The sequence below is a fragment of the Cibotium barometz genome, chromosome 4, assembly GCF_041138505.1.
Source record: "Cibotium barometz isolate CiBa-2024 chromosome 4, ASM4113850v1, whole genome shotgun sequence".
In the NCBI taxonomy this organism is placed as follows: domain Eukaryota; kingdom Viridiplantae; phylum Streptophyta; class Polypodiopsida; order Cyatheales; family Cibotiaceae; genus Cibotium; species Cibotium barometz.
The window spans coordinates 45,802,400-45,825,156 of NC_141049.1; the positions used below are offsets into that span (position 1 = coordinate 45,802,400).

Sequence of the window (22,757 nt, forward strand, 5' to 3'; positions counted from 1 at the left end):
CTGAGCAAAGGCTACATCCAAGTCACGAACATATTCATCAGCTGCAAAAATCTCATCCTTTGTACGAAGGATGGGTGGCAATACCACTCTGCCATAAATAATCTCAAACGGAGCCTTTCTCGTGGAGGCATGGATCGTATTGTTGTAGGCAAACTCAACAAGTGGAAGATACTTCTCCCATGCAGTCTTTTGATCTGCCACATAACACTTCAATAAATCCAACACGGCTGAATTTGCAGCTTCACTTTTGCCATCCGTTTGGGGATGATAAGCTGATAAAAACTCAAGTTTAGTACCCATATTATCAAATAAATCCCTCAAAAAGAGGCTCGTAGTCCTGGGATCTCTATCCCCAACAATGGATTTAGGCATACCATGATGCTTGAAAATATTAGCAAGAAAAAGCTTTACCATATGATCAACTTTAATGGTTTTCTTGACGGGCAAGAAATGAGCTTGCTTGCTAAACTTGTCCACAATGGTCCAAATAGCATCATTCCCATGCTGGGATCAAGGCAAGTCCATAATAAAATCCATAGTAATACTTTCCCAAGGTTGCGAGGGAATAGGCAATGGTTGAAGCAAACCTGGAGGTTTTTACCTGTCAAATTTCACCTTTTGGCAAGTAATACATGCACGTACATAAGCCTCAATGTCTTTACGCATGCTTGGCCAAAAGAAATATCTCTCAATCATGCGTGTAGTAGGCATGATACCTCTATGACTAGCATAAGGTGGAGCGTGACATTCCTCCATAACCTTTGGACGCAAATCCTTCACGATACATAGGCAATTATCCTTCATAAGATAACCCTCGTTGATAACATAAGAGGCATGTGAAAGACCAGCCATCAAATCAGTCCATATATGGCAAAAATCAGCATCCAAATGATACAAATTACGCATAGCAGATAAGTCCCCATGAGAGGCCACTGAGACTGCAGCTACATAAGGCCTCCTGGATAAGGCATCGGCCACCACATTTTTCTTTCCTGGAGTATGCACAATCTGAAAATGAAACATGGAAAGAAAGTTTGCCATTCTCATCTGCTTCTCCGAAAGCTTTGTTTGAGATAGAAAGTATCTCAAGCTTTGATGATCTGTCTTGACTACAAATTCAGCCCCAAGAAGATAATGTTTCCATATCTTTAAGGCATGAATTACAGGCTACAGCCAAGAGCTCTTTCTCATAGATATCCATATGAAGCTCAGCATCATGCAAACAATGGCTCTCGTATGCAATTGCATGGCCTTCTTGATTTAGGACAGCTCCTATACAATCGCCACAAGCATCACATTCTACCACGAATGATTTTTGCAAGTCGGGAACAATCAATACGGGTCCACATATGATAGCATGCTTGAGCTGCAAGAAAGCATCCTGTTCTTTTGAAGTCCATTTGAAAGTGGTTTTCTTCTTTGTGAGATCATGTAGGGGGGTGGCTATCATAGCAAAATGCCTTATGAAACGCCTATAATATGAACATAATCCCAGAAAACTACGTACTTGATGTACGTTTTGCAATTCTGGCCAATTCCGAATGGTCTCTATCTTTGCAGGATCCATTGTTATGCCATCTTTGGATACAATATGACCCAGATAATGTATCTCTGAAAGGAAGAACTCACTTTTCTTGGCATTAATGAAAAGTTTATGCTTTCGCAACTCTTCGAACACTGTGACTAAATAAGTTCTGTGTTCCTGCTCATTCTTGGAGAAAACCAAGATATCATCAAAGAATACTCCTGTGAATTCGTGATGGGGTCGGAATATCCTATCCATCATACGATTAAATGTGGCAGGAGCATTGGTGAGACCAAAAGGCATCACCAAAAATTCATATAATCCAAAGGCTGTCCTGAATGCAGTTTTATGGACATCTTGTGGCACCACTCGTATTTGGTGATAGCCACTCTTCAAATCAAGTCGGCTAAAACAAGCCGAACCATCAAGCTTATCCAAAATATCATCAATACGCGGAATTGGGAATCTGTTCTTGATGGTAAGCTTGTTTAAAGCTCTATAGTCCACACACATGCGGAATGAGCTGTCTTTCTTTTGAACAAGAAGCACAGGAGAGCAATAAGGTGAGGAACTAGGCTGAACCAAACCTTTCTCTAAAAGCTCATTTACCTGCTTCATGATCTCTTCTTGTTGTGCGGCACTCACATGGTATGCGGGTTTGTTAGGTGGAGAACTACCTGGCACAAGATCTATGCGATGATCTTCGGGCATTTGGGGAGGTAATTCACCTGGCAATGCATCAGCAAAACAGTCGTTGAATGCATGAAGAAAATTCAACCTATCATTAGTCATAGCATCCACATTTTGATGACTTGGTACAATGCTATCACAAACAAAAACCAAGTACGCAGAAAGACTCTTTTTCATTGCTTTATTAATTTGGATGTGAGATACAAGTGGGATGGAATCCCCTTCTTTGCCAGCATCAATGAAATGCATGCGGCCTTTATGCATAAAAGAAATCATGTTGGTCTTGTACTCTTTGTGGGGCTCAAGCCTATGATGCCATGGCTTGCCCAGCAATACATCACATCCATTTAATGGTGCAACTAAGAAATGTTCATTATCAAGGTAGCCCTGGATATGTATGCGCAACTTCCCTATCAATGGGGTAACCTGCACCTCTTTACCAACAAAAGCAGCTTCGGCTTCAATCTGAGGTCCCATGTTTTCAACCAAATCAATGAACCAACATGTAACCGCTCCCTACAGGAGGCCTACAAATTAGAAGACAAAATCCCGCTCAGTAATAAGTAACACGTCAAGCAGGCAAACACAAAAATACAAGTCATGCGAAAACAGTTTAAAACATGCAAAACATGAGTGCATGTGCAAATAGTATCTCGGACATATCTCCCGTTCATGGAACAAGTACAAAATATCTGTCGGGCACAAAAATGGCACGACATAAAACATAAATCCTGGTCTTCCTATGGAGTGACAGTCCCATAGGTAAAACACAGTTCTAGGCACGGGCCTCCCTATGGAGTGACAATCCCATAGGCAAGACACGGCACAAATACTGGCTCTTCCATGGCGTGACAATCCCATGGATAGAACACAGTCCAGGTCATACACGGGTGGCACGAGTCTGGCTCCCGTCCATGTTAAGCAAAAATACTGGCCTCTTCACATGAGACACCGGCTTGGCCTCAAGTGAACGAGACACAAAACTGGAGATGGACCAAATGGTCGGCCAATTGGTGACACAGAAAACGCGGCGTTGAAGAACGGGTGCGCTTTTCCAGAGCCAGTACCTACGCCTTTTGCTCTTCCAACTTGTTACTCTGGTTTGCGATTGCTGGCATCATCTGTTGGAACATCTCTTTAACACTTATGCCTGCACTTTGGTCCCAAGGTTCTCGGTCTCTCTCGTCGTCGAAGCTCACCATAGCAAGAAAATGCACCTCCTTTCCGGAGCGCAATTTGACCATCCACTCTGTGTGCGGGAGACTTCCGGAGGCTGAAAACCAACTGTCCTTCGAGGGACATGAGTCACTGTAAAAGGGGTGGTCCACCGGAGTCTGAAAACCAACCACACGAGCGAGAAAAAATTTCTGGTTTCTTGCTGAATCTTTACACTTGAAGTAGGCTCTGATACCACTGTAACATGCGGAAGCTTCGAGGGACATCGGTAACTTCAATGCTTAGAAAAATCAGCACACTTGTCGCGACGAAATTAACGCACAAAACTGAATGTAGATGTGCATAAAAATAGAGAGAGAGAGAGAGAGGGAGAAGAGGACATAGTATTGGGTCCCGAATACCCTCTGTAGGGCCCCCACCGCGAATGGTGTATTTACTTTTATTAGAATGATGCAAAATCTGAAAATAAAATACTGACTGAACCTGTTTTGGCTGAGATAGATCTCTGCCCTTGGCCTTCAAACCTTCACCCTTGCGTTAGCTTCTCCCTTGGCTGTCCTGGCCCTTGAGTAGCTGTAGCACTTTGTGAATTATGAGATAAAAGAACTGATTTATGCCTTGGGTATTTATACCCCCTACTATATCCAGTCCGTTGGCTATTTTTCCCTCCATGACCTGTTTCTTCATTATTAAATGCTGGTTTTTTATATGTGTTCACACTAGGGCTGTCTGGCCACTTGTGGGCTACTATCAAGAATCATTTTTCAATTTCACGTATAGATGATATTCTTGATAAGCTTGATGGGTCTGCATGCTTTTGCCGCATAGAGTTGAAGAGTGGGTATCACGAGGTGCGTGTGGTACCACGAGATGTACACAAGATAGCATTCCGGACAACATTTGGACTTCATGACTATTTGGTTATGCTGTTTGGTCTGACGAATGCCCCACATTCAACAGAATGATGGATCACATTTTTTGAGAGCATTGAAAATTCACAAGTGTGTTCTTTGATAATATCTAGGTATTCTCCAAGAATGGACAAGAACATAGGGTTCATCTGGCCATAGTTTTTAGAGAGCTTCGTAAGCATAAGCTCTTTATAAAGGCCAAAAAGAGAGTTCTTTCTTTCGGAGATACACTATTTGGGTTACATTGTATCTAAAGATGGTGTGAGGATGGATCTTGTTGTTATGTCCACACTAGGCACCTAACGTAGGGTGGGTTAATCCTAGGTTAGAGGGGTGCCTGGCTAGGGGACGGCTTCATACTAAGTGAAGGAAGGCTTTAAATGGAAGGCATAGTTAGTAAAAGAACTATGGGAAAATCACTTCTAATAAAAGCTGGGCTAAGTTTAGGGCCCATGCTTGTATATAAGTGAACCCAAGCATAGGTCTAGGACATGATCTCCTAGTCTGACTCGTAGCTTAAGGCCCAACAGGATTGCTCACCGCGAGGACACACATGAGGGTGTGGCTTGTTGGTATGGGATGCCAAGTTTTACCGCAGAGGAGCTCTGCCTAGGGTGTAGCTCTGGCCTCAAGCTTAGGGGTGAGTCTGGACAGACTCTATGGTTGGGAGGTGAGCCTAAAGCCTTGCTTCTAGGTGTGTTCCATGTTAGATGATCCTTGGTCAGTCTTGGATTAGACTCAACTTTGGATGGTCGTCTTGTTGGTATCAAGACTACGCTTACTCACTTGAGTGGACAAGTTGTTCCTTGAGCAGCACCGTAAGTTGTGGTTTCCACTGTACTACCATTTCAAGGCATCCCCTTTTTAGGAGAGAAAAAGGAATGTGAGGAAACCTATGTGGACAACTGGTTAAACCAGTGGACAACCTAATTCGATCTTAGGCAAGTGACCGTAGATCGTAGGGTTCCCCAAGTACGGATGCTCCTCCAGAACAAGGCTTTTACTTGGTGGAGAGATCTTCAGCCCAAGCCAAGCACTTGGGACTAGTTTATTGATGCTTTTCGCAAGCAGTTTGTTGAGATAGACCCTTTCAAGGCCTATGTTAGATTGCAAGACCTTCGGATGAAAGGCAAGACTTTTGATAGGTAGCTTTAGGAATTTAAGGATGCCTTGTCACAATATAAGGATGACTCCAACCACGCCACTCAGATGTTCATCTATGGGTTGGATCCAGATCACAAGTTGGAAGTCTAGCAAAATGGGGCTTTGACACTTGAGGATGCCATAAAGTATGCCCGTAACGATGACCAAGTGCATGGTTATAGAAGAAGTGGTGAACATAACTAGCAAACCCCAAAACAACCAATATGGTAAGAAACGTCTGCCCACATCTAAGCATATTGTCTTTTCCATTCACCTTAGACTCTGCTCCATCCGCCGCCCTAAGTGTCTTATACCACTTGGCCTTGGAAGAAAAAGCAGCCCACAGAGTAGAACCCAAAAGATCCACACGATGGATTTTCTCTTCTTTCGGAGTGTTTCCTTCTTAATTCCAGCAAGTCTGTCTCTAATACCAATGTAAAGCCCCTAGGCTAACAGCCCTTGTGATTAAGTAAAAAAGGAAAATACACGCAGATTCTGTTAGAATTTATGCATCTCAATGTTTTGGGGTTGTACCTATTTTAGGGTATTTTATATATTTTTCTCCTATTTATTTGTCTTGTGCCAGTCGGCCAGCCCTAGCGGTAGTCGGCCAGCTCTCACATGGACTATATAAGGAGTTCCCCCATTATTCACTATTCCATCCATTCCCTTGCACAAGTTCAACATTCTCTTGCTGGCCTATTGCCATTGTAAAGCTTCAAGCTAATATAAAAGGTGATCTTGTCCACAAGCTCTCTACTCTCTCTCTTTTCTTGTTTATGCTTCCACCTGTGCATTCTCAATCATGGTATCAAAGCTTGGCCTGTGTGGTCCTGGGCGGTCCTAATCTCTGTTTGATTGAGGTGTTCGAATTGAAGGAGGGTGTTGGAGGTGGCAATTCTTGTAGCTACTCTCGGGTTATCGCATGACTAGAAGTTGTGGTGAATTATCCCATATGCAAGAGCATGGGAAGTCGAAGAGCCATATATAGGGTGTGGTGGCACCTTGTCATAGATATCTCCTCCAGTCGGGTTTTTGGGGGGGAGCAACGGCTAGGAGATGGGAGCCGAGCCACTGATGTTGCTCAGTACCCTAGGGTGGTGTGCGTGCTGCTGTTGCGTGACTTTGTCATGGTATCATTCACTTAGGTTCAGGTTGCTCCATCTTCTGCAAATCTGCTTGCCTTCTCATCTGTGCCTTGCGTTTTCTGCCCTACCTCCTCCTGGCTTCAGTTCAGTCCTAAACAGTGGCTGCGTTTTCTTGCACTGCTGCGTTTTCCTGGTCCAGCTAGCCTTTCCATTGTTGCTGGCTAGTTCTTGGCTGCGTTTTCTTCTACAAAGGCAAGCCGGCCTAGTTTCTTGGCTGCGTTTTCTTCTAAAGAGCATAGTTGTCAGGTACGATACGGTATGATTCATACGATATGATATCGTACGGAAAAAAACGGTACGATATAAATTTTTTTCTTATCGTACGATAAAATATGGTGTTTTAAAAAAATACTTATGAACTTAGGTATTTCCAAGTCCAGATATGGAGTATTTTAGAAAGGAGGGAAGCATCATAGTGCAGAGGAAGCTCAAACAGCCATAGATAAGCAAAAAAAAAGACCATTACATCCCAAAAAAGGATTTTTTTTTGGGAAAAAAAAAATATTTTTGAAAAAAACAACAAAAAAATATTTAAAAAAAAATCCGTACCAGTCCGTACGAGTACGTATGGTATCATATCGTACAGTATTTTGTACGATAAGCGGCCGTACGCCGTACGGAAACAACCCTACTACAGAGGCAAGCGTAGGAGTTTTTTGGTTGCAAATTCTGCTCCGGCATTAGATTTGGTGAGTTCTCTTGCATGTGGCGTTGCCAGACAAGTGGCTAGACATTTCCTTCTTCCTCCACGAGTCCCTACCCTTCTGGTAGGAGGTTCTTGATGGTTTCTTGGACTGTTTTGCTGCCGTCCAGCCTCCTTCTCTCTTAGGTTTGAGAGGGGGCTGATTGGTTCTGGAGCCTTGCTTTGTTGGAAAGCACTTGAGAGAAGTGTTTGAGAGCTGAGATTGGTTCATTGTTGGTGTGGATATGGCTCCCTCCCTGTACGAACAAGGATGACAAGTTGAAAGGACCCAACTATGCTCATTGGAAGCTTCAGATGCGGATCTGGTTCATCCACAAGGGTTTGCGGGATATTGTTCAGGGCACTAAAAGGAAGCTTGAGCGTCCTCAAAACTCTAGGAGGCAGACACAAGATCAGGAGGATGAATTCGCTGCGGAATTACAAGACAGGGAGAATCGGGACGCGAAGACGCATTCTGTGCTTGTGCGGACCATCACAGAGGTCTCACCGGCAGTGCAAACTCTCACCAGTGCTCATCAGGTATGGTCTAAATTGGAGGATCTCTTTGCTCGAGATTCGTCGATGAGGGCAGTAACCTTGCAAGGGCAGCTCTACGGTTTATTGTTCCCTGAAGGCAGTTCCATGGAGTCGTTCCTCATGAAGGCCAAGGTTATCTATGACTAGTTACTGGCTATGGGTGCTGCTTTGTCCTCTTCTCAGTTGGATGCTCTTATCCTCACCAAGCTTTCTCTGGACTATGATGTGAATTTGGGCATGTTCCTGGATTCATCTAGGTATATATATATATATGATGTGATTTCTCGGTCACATTCACTCAGTTGGATTTTGATGATCTTAGCTCCCTACTTTTGGAGGAGGAGTCCATTCTCGTCTCACAGGGTCAATTGAAGGTGTCGGTCAATAGTTTTGACTAGGCACTTTCCTCAGTTCAGAAGAAAGGTCGGAGTCGCTGCTTCTCATGGGAAGTGAGGACATTTGTCCAAGGATTGTTTGTCCAAGAAGAAGGACAAGACCAAGGGCAAGGCTTCATCTCAGAGAAAGAGCAAAGACATGACATAGGATAGTGATATAGATTCTAGTACCACTTCTAGGACTCATAGGGAGCTTTCAGTTCAGGAGAACCCAGATGGTATACTTTCTAGTACACATGTAGTCCCCCACCATGTGCTTCTAGCCAGATAAGGCTTGTGGGTGGGAGAGGGGGCTGATTATAGCTCCAGTTACTGGTGCATGGGGACCGTGATTCGGAGTTCCAAGCATTAGACATCTGGCAGGACATGGTTATCTTTTGTTTAGCAGAGATTATGAACTGGATTTGTTTCGAGTTCATTGTTCGAGGCTTTTGGGACGTGATGTGTTCCGTCCACTGTTGGGGATTATGGGCACGGTGTGTCCAGCAACTCTTCGTCTATTCTTGCACACTTGTGTGGAAATTCGTGGCCAAGCAAAGTTCCTTGTTGTTCGTGGTGGCATTTTTTTTTGAGGAAATAGGTTGGTGGATGCTCTCTCCGAGGGGATTCCAGTATTCGCGGTGCTGGAGGGTCCATAGTTGCATCTTCATCAGCTTATCTTCTTTCGACTCTTGCACATTATGGGTTTGAAAGGGGGTGTTAGAATTTATGCATCTCAGTGTTTTGGGGTTATACCTATTTTAGGGTATTTTATATATTTTCCTCCTATTTATTTGTCCTGTGCCAGTCTGCCAGTCCTAGAGGCAGTCGGCCAACTCCAACATGGACTATATAAGGAGTTCTCCCATTATTCACTATTCCATCCATTCCCTTGCACAAGTTCAACATTCTCTTGCTAGCCTATTGTAACATGCAGCGGCAGTATTCGTAATTGAGGATCCTGTCTCATAAATGCTCACACCGTCTTCTGTATCCGGAGTTTTGTGAGTTTAGCAATCCACTTTAAGACTTTAAACTTTAAGAGATTTGAGAGAGAGAGAGATGGAAATTGTACACCGTATGGGGTCCCGAATTACCCACTGAAGGGCCCCCTATCCCGTAACTGGAATAGTATTTGCTTTATTACTTTGAAGAGCCTGACAGTGGATAGACGCTAAGCCAAACGCAAGATCTCGGAAGACAAAGAGTCGGGTTGAACTATACACGGCTGTAGAAGCACCAATGATGTCCAATCTCGAGCCTATGCACTCTTTCCAATGGAATGAGGGAAAGGCTGCAAATCTGAGGCTGAGATAGGGGCTGGGCTGTTTGGGATTGTTCTAGGCTATGTATGAATGCTGTAAATGAATATGAATGCTGAGTTTTACCTTCACCAAGTGGCTGTAGCAAAACGATGAAGATATGAATGCTGAAAACTGAATGTAATGCTGAAAACGCAAAGGGGACTGAAGGCTGAATGCTGTAGATGCTGCGTTTTACTGCATAGGGGCTGACCTTGTTATCAAGCCACCCCCCGCCCCCGCCCACCCCCTCCGGGCCCCTATCCCGCAATCCAAATGTGAGAGTTGGGATTGCTCAGAGTTGGGATTGCTCCTCATCTTTAGATTGAGAGTGTGAAAAAAGTACCATAAGAGTTGGGCAAAGAGTGAAACAAGCTGGGTGTTTGGAATTACCTCATCAATATCAATGAGCTACACTCTCAAATCCTTGATTTTTGTGCCGGTAATGAACATACTAAGCCAACCCCGTTCAGTGGCCCATCCCATAGCATCCTCAAAACTGAAGTCATCCTCAAACGCGTCTGCAACAAGCACCCATGTTACAGCCTTCTCTGGGTGCGTGGCTATAGCTTGGGGCCTGGTATGGTCCTGGTTTTATAGGTAATCTTACCAATCATTCCAGATTAAGCCTGATGCGTCGCTGATGGTACAGTTCCATGATTTTACTAATGACGTGCAGCTCTGGCATGTAGTGGCATAACCATGATTTGTTTTGTGTAGATGCTACTTCTGTATGGTGTCCTAGCCTTTTCTAACAATACGTTATCTTTTAAAATTGTTTTTAATGCCTTCTTTAAAATTGATGCTCTCCAGGAACCCCCTGTTTTTGGCAAAAGGACCATTTTCACGAGCAAGAATCTCGGGTCAGTAAAGGAGAGGCCACAAAACTCTATCTCTATTTGCTTCTGTGAGGTTTTAGCTGGCTAAGGTTAAACATTCTACTGTATGATAAAACTAGAACCTCTTAGCCAATGTCATCTGAAGCCTAGCCGTGATTCATCTTTTATTTCTTCTCCAACTAACCTCAACTGCAGGCCTGGTGAAGATCAATGGGCACAATGTGATGATTGTGGTAGCTGGCGCAAGGTTCCTGCTGACGTATTCTTACCGACAAGATGGGTCTGTGGGGACAATGTTTGGGATGGAGAAAGGTAGATCAATTTCCAAAAAGTGTGGCTTCTTAGAGCTTTACCTTTGTATTGAGCGGATTTTTATGCTTCAAGGTGTCCCTTTGAGAGGTCTCACAACATGGTAGCATGTCCTGGCCGGCCAACTTATCAGGTGGCCCCTTGAGGCTGCTCTTCCGCCAGAGATGCATTTGCAGTTCTGAGATGTTGCAGTTTTTTGATGTGCGTGTCTGGCTGGTAATGGGTGGATGTTGTGAATCCACCCTTGTGCTGTTAAATGGATGTCATATCTCTGTTGGTGTCTCTTTGTTTGTCCTTGTAATAAGGTCATCATATTAATTTTTTTGTTGTGGAGAGTCAATATTTCGAAGTATGTGCAAGCATGTTTCCTCATCTGGGTTTAAGCTTGAGTTCTTTTGGTAGGAATTCTTGTAACGCTTTACAAGAAGTGGAAAATGAGGATATCGAATTTCTAGTGCAGCGTGTCAACGGTAAAGTTCTGACGCTATTTCCATCTTTCCAATACCAAGATGCTGTGTGTGACTTGTCTAATGGATCTGCTTCTGTTTTGTGGTGTATATGACATCTTGTGTGCAGATGTTAAGAAATGGGAGGTGGCAGAACCGCTCAAGGTAACAGAGCCTCTGTCCGGACTGGAGGCGCTAGCAAACGCGGCTACTACTGCTGAAGAAAACAATACAGCATCATTGTCGTCTCCTGCTGCAACAACGAAACATCCTCGCCATAGGCCTGGCTGCACTTGCATTGTTTGCATACAACCTCCCAGTGGGAAAGGACCAAAGCACAAACCCACCTGCAACTGTAATGTATGCATGACAGTGAAACGGAGGTTCAAGACTTTGATGATGCGTCGCAAGAAGAGACAGTCAGAACGAGAGGCTGAGCATGCTGCACGAAAGAAAAAACCCTGGATAAAGGATGATGGTGGGGAGGTGAACAGTGGTTCAAAATGGCAGAATGACAGTTATGGCTATTGCGAGGGCGTCTCACGGCAGGGAAGCCTGGTTGTGGCCTTTCCTGATGCGTTGCCAAGGGCACCCAATTTCCCAGCCACAACTAATGGAAATAGGTTTTCTTCAAATGTTGCATTAACTGGTCCTTATGCAGGCAGAAGCTATGTAGATGACTGTACAGGACACATCGACCTTAACAGCCAACCAGAAAGAGATGAGGAGATGCACACAAGTGCATTCAAAGTTAGCATGGTGCGGTTGTTGCAAAATGCAAGCCATCCTTTGGACAGCTATCTGAAAGAGCAGGGATTGGCAAGCCTTGTTGGTCCTCAACCAATGATGCACCCTTCAATGAGCTTTGGCAGAAGTATTATTGAATGGGGAGCTGACAAAAATAGTGGTAACCAACAGACACTGGTTTTAAGTTCAGAGAGAAGTCAAGATGAAATATATATGGCTTTAGGCATGACCAAATTTGACACAGCAAATGGTTCTCTCTCTCTCTCTCTCTCACACACACACACGCACACGCACACGCAGGCGCACGCGCACATCCATACATACGCACGCACACATACACATATTTAGATATCTTCTTGTGTGCCTGTTTCTGCATCATTTGTGTCCCCACGTCTGGGTTTGCTTGCATGTTTCTTTCAACCTTGTGTGGTTGGCCAATCTGAATGTGTGGGGAAATTCTATAAACATGCATGTGTGTGAATAGTGGACACAGGAATGGCGTTGGGAACCCCATCTCTTTAGTGAGACATTTTAGTCCACAATAACATGTAGTAGCAGTCTCAAAGCACTTGGTAGTAATTTATTTCAAGGGACTTTGAGAGCTATTCTGAGTTGAGCAGGCTGGTTCTTTTGAAGTATCCTGCTGCACTCATGGGCTCGTAGCTCGTACAAGTAGTATGCATGTCCGTCAAAGCTCCCTGGGTTCTGGTTAATTTCATGCCTGTACGCAGTTTGGCCTTGCATTCCTTTGCATTCCTTTGCATTCCTATGGAGGTGTTCTATACAATCTGCAAATTGACATCTCTATCTGGAAGGGAAAAGTTTCATACATTATTGCAGATTATATTACATCACTTTTAGGGAAAAGGAAATGAAGGCTACATGTTTAAGACCTAAGAAGGGAAGGAAACAGGGGTTGGGGCTCAGGGGAGAGTTGGGTGTTTCAGAACTTAGAGGAGGAAAAGGAGAGTTTACCAGCAGCTCCTTTTGTCCTACTCAAGGAGGGGGATTCTTTGTCATGGTGCACACCAGAAAAAACCACAAATCTTGAGATAAGGGGCTTAACTAAGAGAGGGATCTCCACTCACAGCCCACCACTTTGTTTGTCGTAAATTTAGAATTCAAACTTGTTCATAAAGGTGTGAGGTCTCTGGATTGAAGAGAAGGAAACTCTAGACTCACTGGAGTCTCCCCTAAGACAAGGGATTCTATCATTCATCAGAGAATAATAGGGTCATATAGTTGTCTAAGAGTTTCCTCTTGAGACTCAACGAGATAAAAAAGGGTCCTTTGTGTTGGTGGATGTGTTCATCCTTTGTGTTGGTGGATGTGTTCAACTTCTATCATGGTGCATAACAGGGGGTCTCCCATGATACATGGGGCTTCAGATCTGCCAAGTGCATTGCTAGTCATTTGTGCATGCTTGAAGGCAGCTAGCCATCTGATTTGATAATTGGGATTACACCAAGTATGGCAATTAGTAGATAATATGCCATCAAAGTGCAAACCCAATTATTGTGATTTCAGCACAATAATTTGATCCTTTGCTGGTTAGCATTGCTAAAGAGGCTCGAAGCACGTAAATTTAGAATTCAAACTTGTCCGTAAAAGTGTCAGGTCTCTGGATTGAAGAGAATGAAACTCTAGACTCACTGAGACGAGGGATGCTATCATTCATCAGAGAATAGTAGGGTCATATAGTTGTCTAAGAGTTTCCTCTTGAGACCTAAGGAGATCAAAAAGGGTCCTTTGTGTGGGTGGGTGTGTTCAGCTTCTATCATGGTGCATAACAGGGGTCTCACATCATACATGGGGCTTCAGATCTGTCTAAACTGCAATACTAGTCATTTGTGCGTGCCTGGAGGCAGCTAGCCATCTGATTTGATATTTGGGATTACTGTGGAAACCAAGTATGGCAATTAGGAGACCATATGCCAGCAAAGTGCAAACCCAATTATTGTAACTTCAGCACAATAATTCGATCCTTTGCTGGTTAGTATTGCTAAAGAAGCTCCTGTATTGAAGCACAGTTGTGCAGCACTGCAGTATTCAAGGTTTGATGGCTACTATATAATAGGTGAGGATTCTATTATAAAATGTTAAAAGCCAAGTTAAAATGAATCACTAGTTCCTCTCCACCAAGCAGTCGCAACTCATGGATGATAAGGCAAAGTTGCAAAAGCAGGGTGTTAGCTCACAACCTAATTGTAAGGGGATTTCATGTGCACCTAGTTTTGCTGAGGGAGATTGCATTTATATATTGATAACCTGGTTCTGTGCTTTAATATTGAAGTTTTCCTCTAAGAATAGGAATTGAAAGTCTTAGTCCTGCCTGATCAATTTAACTGGTAATGCTATTATTTGGTGGCAGATGCGCATGAATTGTTTTAAAAGTGAAAGCTCCCTTCTAATCAGCTAACAAATGAATGAATCTGTTTGCAGATTAAACCAATGTGAGAGCCTTAGCCTGGCACCTCTCCAAAACTTTCAGAGTGAGCAGTAAGTAATTTTTTAATAATACATGATAGGCATGAATACATATCAGAAGTTTCTCGAGAGTGAGATTGGTCTATTATCAATTCTGAACATTATCATGGAGTTAAAGACTACTTTTTGTATGTATGGTAAAGCAGGATAAAGGTGTAAGCATGCCAAACCTGTATTTTGAGAGTGGATTGAACTACTAAGGCTGGTTTTGAGCTTGTGATGGTCGTTGACTTATTCTCATTGGATTTAAGACAGTTTCTTGCTTGAGAGTGACTCCTAACTATAGTGACTGATTGATTGTATATTCATGCGGGAGAGACCTGTCCCAATGTTGAAAAATTAGTTAATTTGAGTGTATCTTAATCTCACAAACATATTATATCCTTTCCACATAAAGATCTGGTTTTTCTTTAAGAACAACAGTTCTAATGTTTAAGCATTTGTTAGTGAACCAATCGTGATTTTCTTGATGCGACAAGTTCCTGTGCCTCCAGAAGATGGCTTCCTTTCCTGACTCATGGTACAATTGGGTGGCCCGTTGCAGATGGCCTTTCCTCAGACAGCCCCTCCGCTGCAAGGTCTGTCAGTGGCCTCCATGCTGGCAGTTAGATTGGAAGCTTGAGAAGATTGCAGAGTTAGAAAGCTGAGCTTTTCATGCTTTTTCATGTGCAAAGGTTTTGCCCATGGACATGTCCTGAAGCTAGTCCTGAAGGGGCAGCCAGAAAAAGAGATTAGAACCAGGGATTTTGGAGCATGAAGTGCAGATTTGGCAAGTGTTGGACTAGGAGAAGGACAAGGAAGACCTGTCGGCTGCACAGTGAACTGTCGGCTGCAAGAGCAGGTCAGATCTGCGTTTTCCAGAATTATGTCCAGTCGGCTGGTCGACCAGCAGTCGGCCAGCATGGTCGACCAGTCGGCCAGCACTCCAATTGTCCAAGGGCCTATATAAAGGCACTAGTGCTCATAGTTAGAGTCATTCACTCCCCTTTGGGTGTGGGTCTAGACTAGGAGTAGAATAGGTATTTTACTACCCTTTCAAGGCAGCCCATGGCTGTAAGGATTATGTACCTTTTTGTACCATATGAAGATACTGAATTTCCAGACATCTCTCTCTCTCTTCTCTCTCTTCTGTCTGCGTTTTCTGCATCAGCATGTTCTAAGAGGTGTTTAGGGCTGAAAGAAGACTCTCAGAGCTTACGCATGTAACATTGGTATCAGAGCATCAGGCTCAGCAAGGCTAAACGTTGATTCAGTCCCATATGACGGTGTAAAGGTCACAGGTACAGCAAAGTGCACAGGTACGAACCCCAAGGCAGGGAACACAAGCCCGAGAAGAGCTCCCAGGAGGTTATTTGGTGGTGTTCCACAAAGCCCAAAGGGGATGGTAATCCTGTGAGCCAGGAAAGACTCTTGGGCAACGGTTCCAAGGGAGGATGATCCTCCAAGGGGTGGAGTGAGAGTGCCATACTCATTTCTCAGGAATGAAGACCAAGACGGTGTTTAGAGATAGGGGAGGAACGGATTGGGGACTGGATGGAACAGATACATAGATCTTATTCAGAGTTTGAGTGGTTTTGGAGACCGGGCCGGGGTTTCAGTGAAAAGGGTTGCCCTTGATGGATGGGATGACAAAGGGACTCTGGGAATAGAATGGGATGATGACAGTCATCCAAGAACAGGTTGGAATCCCGTCATCAAGTTTAGAAGAAGGGGATGCCATGTGCAAAGGTTTTGCCCATGGACATGTCCTGAAGCTAGTCGTGAAGAGGCAGCCAGAAAAAGAGATTAGAACCAGGAATTTTGGAGCATGAAGTGCAGATTTGGCAAGTGTTGGACTAGGAGAAGGACAAGGAAGACCTCTCGGTTGCATAGTGAACTGTCGGTTGCAAGAGCAGGTCGGATCTGCGTTTTCCAGAATTATGTCCAGTCGGCCAGCACTCCAGTTGTCCAAGGGCCTATATAAAGGCACTAGTGCTCATAGTTAGAGTCATTCACTTCCCCTTTGGGTGTGGGTCTAGACTAGGACTAGAATAGGTATTTTACTTACCTTTTCAAGGCAGCCCATGGCTGTAAGGATTATGTACCTTTTTGTACCATATGAAGATACTGAATTTCCAGCCATCTCTCTCTCTCTCTCTCTCTCTCTTCTCTCTCTTCTATCTGCGTTTTCTGCATCAGCATGTTCTAAGAGGTGTTTAGGGCTGAAAGAAGACTCTCAGAGCTTCCGCATGTAACATGCTTGGACGGTTGCTATGGAGTCGTCGCTTGCGTATTTCCTTAATCTTGATGATCCAAGGTTTAGCAGATGATTACTTTTCCTACTATGGAAGACAAAGGATCACGTTTTAGTTGTGCGTTGATCTCCCTCTGTTCATCATCCGACCGGCCAACTGGAGGGACTATGACTATATTGATGTGCTGCTAAAAGAAAAAGTCCCCCTTAGAAAAGATTAACATTGAGATGGTCAGAGTTGCTTTTTGTGTGGAGTGTTTGTACAAGATGTCGTATCAGGTATGGCCCGCAAGTAAATGCCATCACTTTTCTTGAGTTTGATTGTGAATGTGGCTACCAGGGAGGGATAGAAGTCTCCTTCATGTGCAAGTTTCCGTGTGCATGTGGCACTTTGAAGGAAGACTCCGTGAGGAGAGTCAGAGGAGTGATCAAGTCCTCAGCTCGAGGTTCACAATTTTTTGTGCACACTCACAACGGGAGTTGGAGTTGTGGCCATTGCTGGAGGGGTTGTGATGAAGAAAAGAGTAGGGAGCACAATTTCTGCTGTCTGCTTTGTGCTATGCTTTTGGCATAGCCTTTGCCTTTTAGTGTTTGGTGGTGCAAACCTAGCAAAATCATCTCTCTCTCTCTCTCTCTCTCTCTCTCTCTCTCTATTGTCTTTTTGCACCTACTTTATCTTCCTCTCGCATTATGTCTTAACATTGGTGAGGAGGAAAGTGCGTGGGGACAAAAGTGAGAAATGGCATTTGCAAGTGGAAGAAGGGTCAAGAGGATGGTAGGTGCATTGGAGGAGGTGGAAAGTGGGAGATGGAGTGTGGTGGATAAGTAATTGAACCTCAATAGGGCGGGAACTTTATGTGGTAGTTGGGGCCAGGTCGGAAGTGAGAATTGGGAGTCTTGTGCGTGGGAAGCAGAAGGTTTGAAATGTGGGGGTTGGAAGCAGGGCCGAAGTGGAGGTTGGAGAAAGGCATTAGAAGTGGAGGTGAGAGGCAAGGGTTAGGAGGGAGACTAGAGGCACGTTAGAAGCCGAGGTTGCCATGACACACAAGGGGAGAGGTGGAAGCTGGGACGTGAGATCTCTACATGTAGTCAAGGTCATCATGTGGAATCACAAAATCAAGGGCCAAGATGGGAGGTAGGCACGCGTCTGTTGGTAGTGTGACATGGAACATCGACGGTATTGTGACATTGCTGTTAGAAAAATAAGCCCAACTTGTCCCTTAGCCATAAATCAAATGTGCATAAGATAAAATGTTAGCTTAAGCTAAAATCAAAGTGTGTAGCATCACTCCACATGTCCATCCACATGTCAAGGGGCATCCCTATATCAAAGGAGTCGTGGAGCATCTTTAGGAGAAGCATCTAGCTCATCTACATCATCAGTGATGTCATCCAGGATTGGATCCAAAGGCTATAAGCACTCACATTTGGTAATGAAGCAATCCAGTGAATTCTCATATTATGAATGGCTCAAATCTCTTTCCACCTTGATTTCCTTCATGGTATCAAAGCCAATTACATTCCCAAGGCTCTCATTAAGTTGATTCAATAGTTACTTAGCATATTTATTAAGTTATTAATAACCCACTATTAGTGGAGCCAAAATAGGCTTTTCCAAAACAGCACCTACCTGCATTGGAGGGCTTCCACCATCTTCTATAGGCCACATCTTGGCACGATTTCTTCACAAGGAACCTTCCTCTACTCAAGGCGCAAGTCACCAGCACATCAATTGTTTGATTTTGCCGTTGTTGGACTTGGCATGGCCGTTTTTCCTAAATTGTCACTGTTTCTCAATAGGCGACTGCTGCAAAGCTTTGTTCTCTCTCCACAAAAGGAATTGGTTCACTTCGTCTGAGCTATAAGTGTGTCCCAAGGTTCTCTACCTTCCCCTAAAAGGGCTTGCCAAATGGTGTAGCCAATCTCCAATGCCAAGTCGATTTGTAGATGGAGGTTCTGGTGCAGATTTTCTACATAAGCATTTTTTTAATGCTTGGTGGTAATGATCTTGCTTAATCTTTTTTAATGATCATAATAATGTTATCTCATGCACTAAAGACTAATCCTCTACTTTTATTAAGCATTATCACATCTCATTATCCACATAGATGATATATGTGTATGTGGTCATGTGAATGCCACCTCTTGTAAAGGGATTATAGACATTGTCGTGAGTCTATCTTCTCAGTGGGGTAAGACCTCCCTATCTATGGCATCCACACCTATTATGGCTTCTAATTCTAAGTGTCCAAGATAAGTTCAATGCCATCTCCACCATCAACAAGAAGAAGAAATGTGCAACCTATGGGAGGACTAATCACCAAACAAAGGATTGCTTCACCAACAATCCTTGTGTGCATTGTGGAAAGACAAATCATCCATCACAAAGATGCTATCTCAAGGACAAGAAAGAGAAGGTCAACATTGTTCAAGAAAATCACTTTTGTAGAAGTCTCCGGTTTTGTTGGAGCTGGAGATGATGATGATTCCTATGCTTTGTAAAAAGGTTGTCATTGTTCACTCTTGTATGGTAAAAAAGCCTTAGTTGTTTTCTTTCCCTTGTTGTTTGTAAAGAGTACTCAAACCTTGTTATTGTATGGTGGAGACTCTAATGTATAAGGGGGGTGTTGTTAGGCTCAAAACTTTTACTAGAGTGCAAAGTTTAGCTTAAGGGGCGTGTTAAGAAATATGAGTCCAACTTGTCTCTTAGCCATAAATCAAATGTGCATAGGATAAAATGTTAGCCTAAGCTAAAATCAAAGTGTGTAGCATCACTCTACATGTCCATCGACATATCAAGGGGCATCCCTACATCAAAGGAGTCGTCGAGCATCTTTAGGAGAAGCATCTAGCTCATCTACATCATCAATGATGTCATCCAGGATTGGATCCAAAGGCTATATAAGCCCATGTAGCACTCACATTTGGCAATGAAGCAATCCAATGATTTCTCATATTATGAATGGCTCAAATCTCTTCCCACCTTGGTTTCCTTGAATTGCATCTAGGCATGACACTGTGAGATGTTAGGGAAATTATAGACTACGGCTTAGTAGGAAAGGCCGTACAATTATTAGCTGGTTGCCTCGGGCTGTCCAGTCGGATGATAGATGATGGGTTGATATGGTGTAAAAAATTGAAGGACAAGATGGAATACATATGTGGAGTAGCAGTGTTACATGCCTTGTGAGGGTGATGTGACATGGTAGGCATGACAATGTATATGGCTTGCAGGAGGTTGAGATGGTGTAACCTGGGACTGAATATGTTGCAACTTAGTGGCGGTGCTGTGTGATGCTGTGGGAATTCTAGGAAAGCAAAGGGTACACCTTAAGTGGAGGGGTTGCATGATGCTTAGATGTTGATCCCCCTAGGGGGATGATGGACGACAGGTTTGACATGATGCTCCATAACATGGAGGTCGGTTGTTGAATTGCTTGTGTGGCATGGAGCCGAAGCGTTGACACTTCCCCGCGCGAGTGCCTAAGTTGACAGTTGTGGAGGTGTGACTATGTGTTGAGTTAAATAGCTTTAGTAGTTTTTGGTGGTGCAGCAGGATCTTGTCAGGGTAAGCCATCGAATGTTGTTGTTGTGGAAGTGTGCTTGTGTCATGGCTTGTGAGGCTATGTTATTTGTAAGAGGGCAAGGGAGGTTTGTTCTTTATAAGAAGAGGGGAAAAAGGTTTTTGTTCTTTGAAAGGAGAGCAACATAGGCTTGTTTTTAATCCGAGGAGCAAGATTGGCTTGTGCCGCCCAATAGGGCAAAAGTTATGAAGCGGGTTTAACATAGGAGAGCAAGTTCGTGAACTCTTTACCTTCATCACCTTCATGTGTTTGCATGGTGCGTCTATGTCCATTGGGCATATCAATCTTTCACTTTTTGTGGTAGGGCCTTTGGCATTGAATTACCTCATGTGAGTTCATCTCACATTGCAAGCATTAAGGTGAAACTCGGTGGTGGCTTTTTAATGGGTTCATCCTCATCATATTTTTCATTGACTTAAGTGAAATTTCCATTGTTTTATAAGTGAAATTTCCACTTTTTTATATTGAAGCCTTTGTTGTAAACGACCAAGTTGAGCCTTGGGATATGAATTGTTTTGAGTGTGGTGGTGTTGGATGTTTGTTTGTTCCTCAATGTGCAACATTAACATGCAGTGATTCACAAGGATTCTCTCAGGATGGGGGATGTTAGCATCTAGAATGTTGTGCGACCCTACCTTGGTGTAATGTGGCTCTATGGTGCTGCAAGTGGTTGAGTAAGGGTTTCAACTCTTTGTCCATGTCAATCTACTGTGCCATAAACTTCATGAAAAGGACATTAGCGCTCTATTTTTGGGCGGAGCTCTAATGAAGGAGCGGGAGTGGGAGTAGGAGTAGAAACCTCATGGTTCGGTCCCTTTGGAAGTAGTCATAAATCATGTTCGACGTCATAATGTTTCAAACATTTGGTGTCAATCCTTGGCTCGCTTTATCCCAGGTTGGCCATAGCCAGACATCTCAATAACCACAACTCTATGGCAATCGAGACATGTCTCTTATGTTGTACCATTAGGGGCAAATATTTCACAAAACACCCAACAACAAGCACACATAAAGCAAGTAGGAGTTCCAATTTCTCGAGGAGCCCATTACAAAAGCTTCTTCTCCATGGAACCAAGTTTTAGTTCTTCTCCATCGAACAAGGAATATAAAATATGGAACATGGAACATTGGGAAGGATACATAGTCAACGTCTGGGACTACCTCAAAGAAAAGGGATCCATAAGGGCATTCATATGATGTGTCCTCAGCTGCAACAAGCTTGTAATCTCAAAGCTAGGCTGACATAAGACCAAGTGACCACAGAGCCCCCCGACCCCATGGGGCAAGAAATTCTACATGTAAAACATAGGGTTTTGTGCAACCTCTCCCTTCTTACATTCCACAACCACGTGAATATGCTAAAGACATGCTTAGGAAGGTGTTTGAAATGGAAAGGGGGGTTGTGGCAAACATAGCACCTAGTGGCTCAAAGTTGGGCAAAACAAAGCCAATCCACATCTCAAGGATAATGACCTAAGTTGGTAGAACTGGAGATCCCATTCAATATTTAGAGAAGTTCATTCAAATTTGCGAGACCATGGGAAGGATTGATGAAATTTTTCAAGAACTGGATGCCTTTACAAATCACCTCAAAGAAAATGTTATGGTGACTATGATAACCTAGGAAATGCCAACTTTTGCCTCCTGCTAAGTTTAAATTGAACCTATACCTTCCTTACAAGCTCTTAGGCTAGGGCTGGGGTACTTTGAGTTTCTTTAGAAGGTTTTTGTAATCAATGCATTTCTTGTTTTTGGGAGGAGCTCATTGAGTGGGAGATCACTTGCTATGTCCATAAGGGATTTAGCTTTGGAGCTCTCATTCAAACCACTTTCAATAGTCATGACATCGTTGTCGTTGTTGCTAGTTGATCATGCATTACATTTATGCGTGCTCTTTGAGGTCTTGTTATTTTGGACCTTTGGTGTTTTGTTTTATTAGCCTTTTTAGGCTCTTTAGCTACTTGCTTTGAGATGGAAGCTTGCGCTTTCTGCTTGTTGGCAGCCTTGGATGTTATCTTGCATACTTCCCTCATCTTGGCTTGGAGCATTGTGATGGCATTAAGGAGAATTGTATTAATAAATCCTCCTTGTATACTCAGTATAGGTTAAGGCGTGATAAAGTGGCTACTACTGATGCTTTTGCTGCTACATGCCATATTATTAAAGTCTCTTTTGCTCTCTCTTACACCATGGCTTTGTCTAAAGTTGGAACATATTCAAGACACCTATAGTGATCATACTATTTCTCGTGTGGGTCTTGCTATTCATAAGACTTATAGCTCTCATGTTCTTGAGTTTCTATCTCTATAGGTAGAATCACATAGTGCAATTATAGTGGTATAGTTCTTGGAGAAATCGTTTGAGGTGGTAACACCAGAGGGAGATATGGAAATAGTGGTGGTCAAAATGTACCTCTTGGTAAAGGGTTTTGGTAAGCATGCATTGAAGGTTGTGCCACTTGAGGAGTGACTAGGTGGGGATGGCAAAGACTAATGGTTACCTTGGTGCAGGGAGCATCTATTGTGGTTGTCTGAGTCCACCTTGCTATCCAATTACATTACACACATGAATTTATTTAAATAGTAAAAGGAGCATCTTTGGCTTAAAATTCACTAATAATTAAAT

The 22,757-nt window shown here is 43.4% G+C and overlaps 1 protein-coding gene across 21 annotated transcripts in view; it reads left to right on the forward strand.

Annotated features, from left to right (window-relative positions):
* Positions 1-15,416, forward strand: part of LOC147639312 (B3 domain-containing protein Os07g0679700-like) — a 38,976-nt gene extending 23,560 nt beyond the window's left edge. For 6 of the 21 annotated variants that reach the window (XM_086789912.1, XM_086789991.1, XM_086790003.1 and 3 more), the window contains 5 exons: positions 10,301-10,350; positions 10,522-10,638; positions 11,038-11,105; positions 11,212-12,078; positions 14,271-14,729. In XM_086789912.1, the coding sequence (XP_086646038.1) occupies positions 10,301-10,350; positions 10,522-10,638; positions 11,038-11,105; positions 11,212-12,078; positions 14,271-14,275 (1,107 nt within the window). In that variant the 3' untranslated portion in view covers positions 14,276-14,729. Of the gene's footprint in view, positions 1-10,300; positions 10,351-10,521; positions 10,639-11,037; positions 11,106-11,211; positions 12,079-14,270; positions 14,730-14,859 lie in introns of those variants that run through there. The other 15 variants (XR_015264603.1, XR_015264622.1, XR_015264604.1 and 12 more) reach the window with 10 other exon arrangements.
* The last annotated feature ends 7,341 nt before the right edge of the window (positions 15,417-22,757 follow it).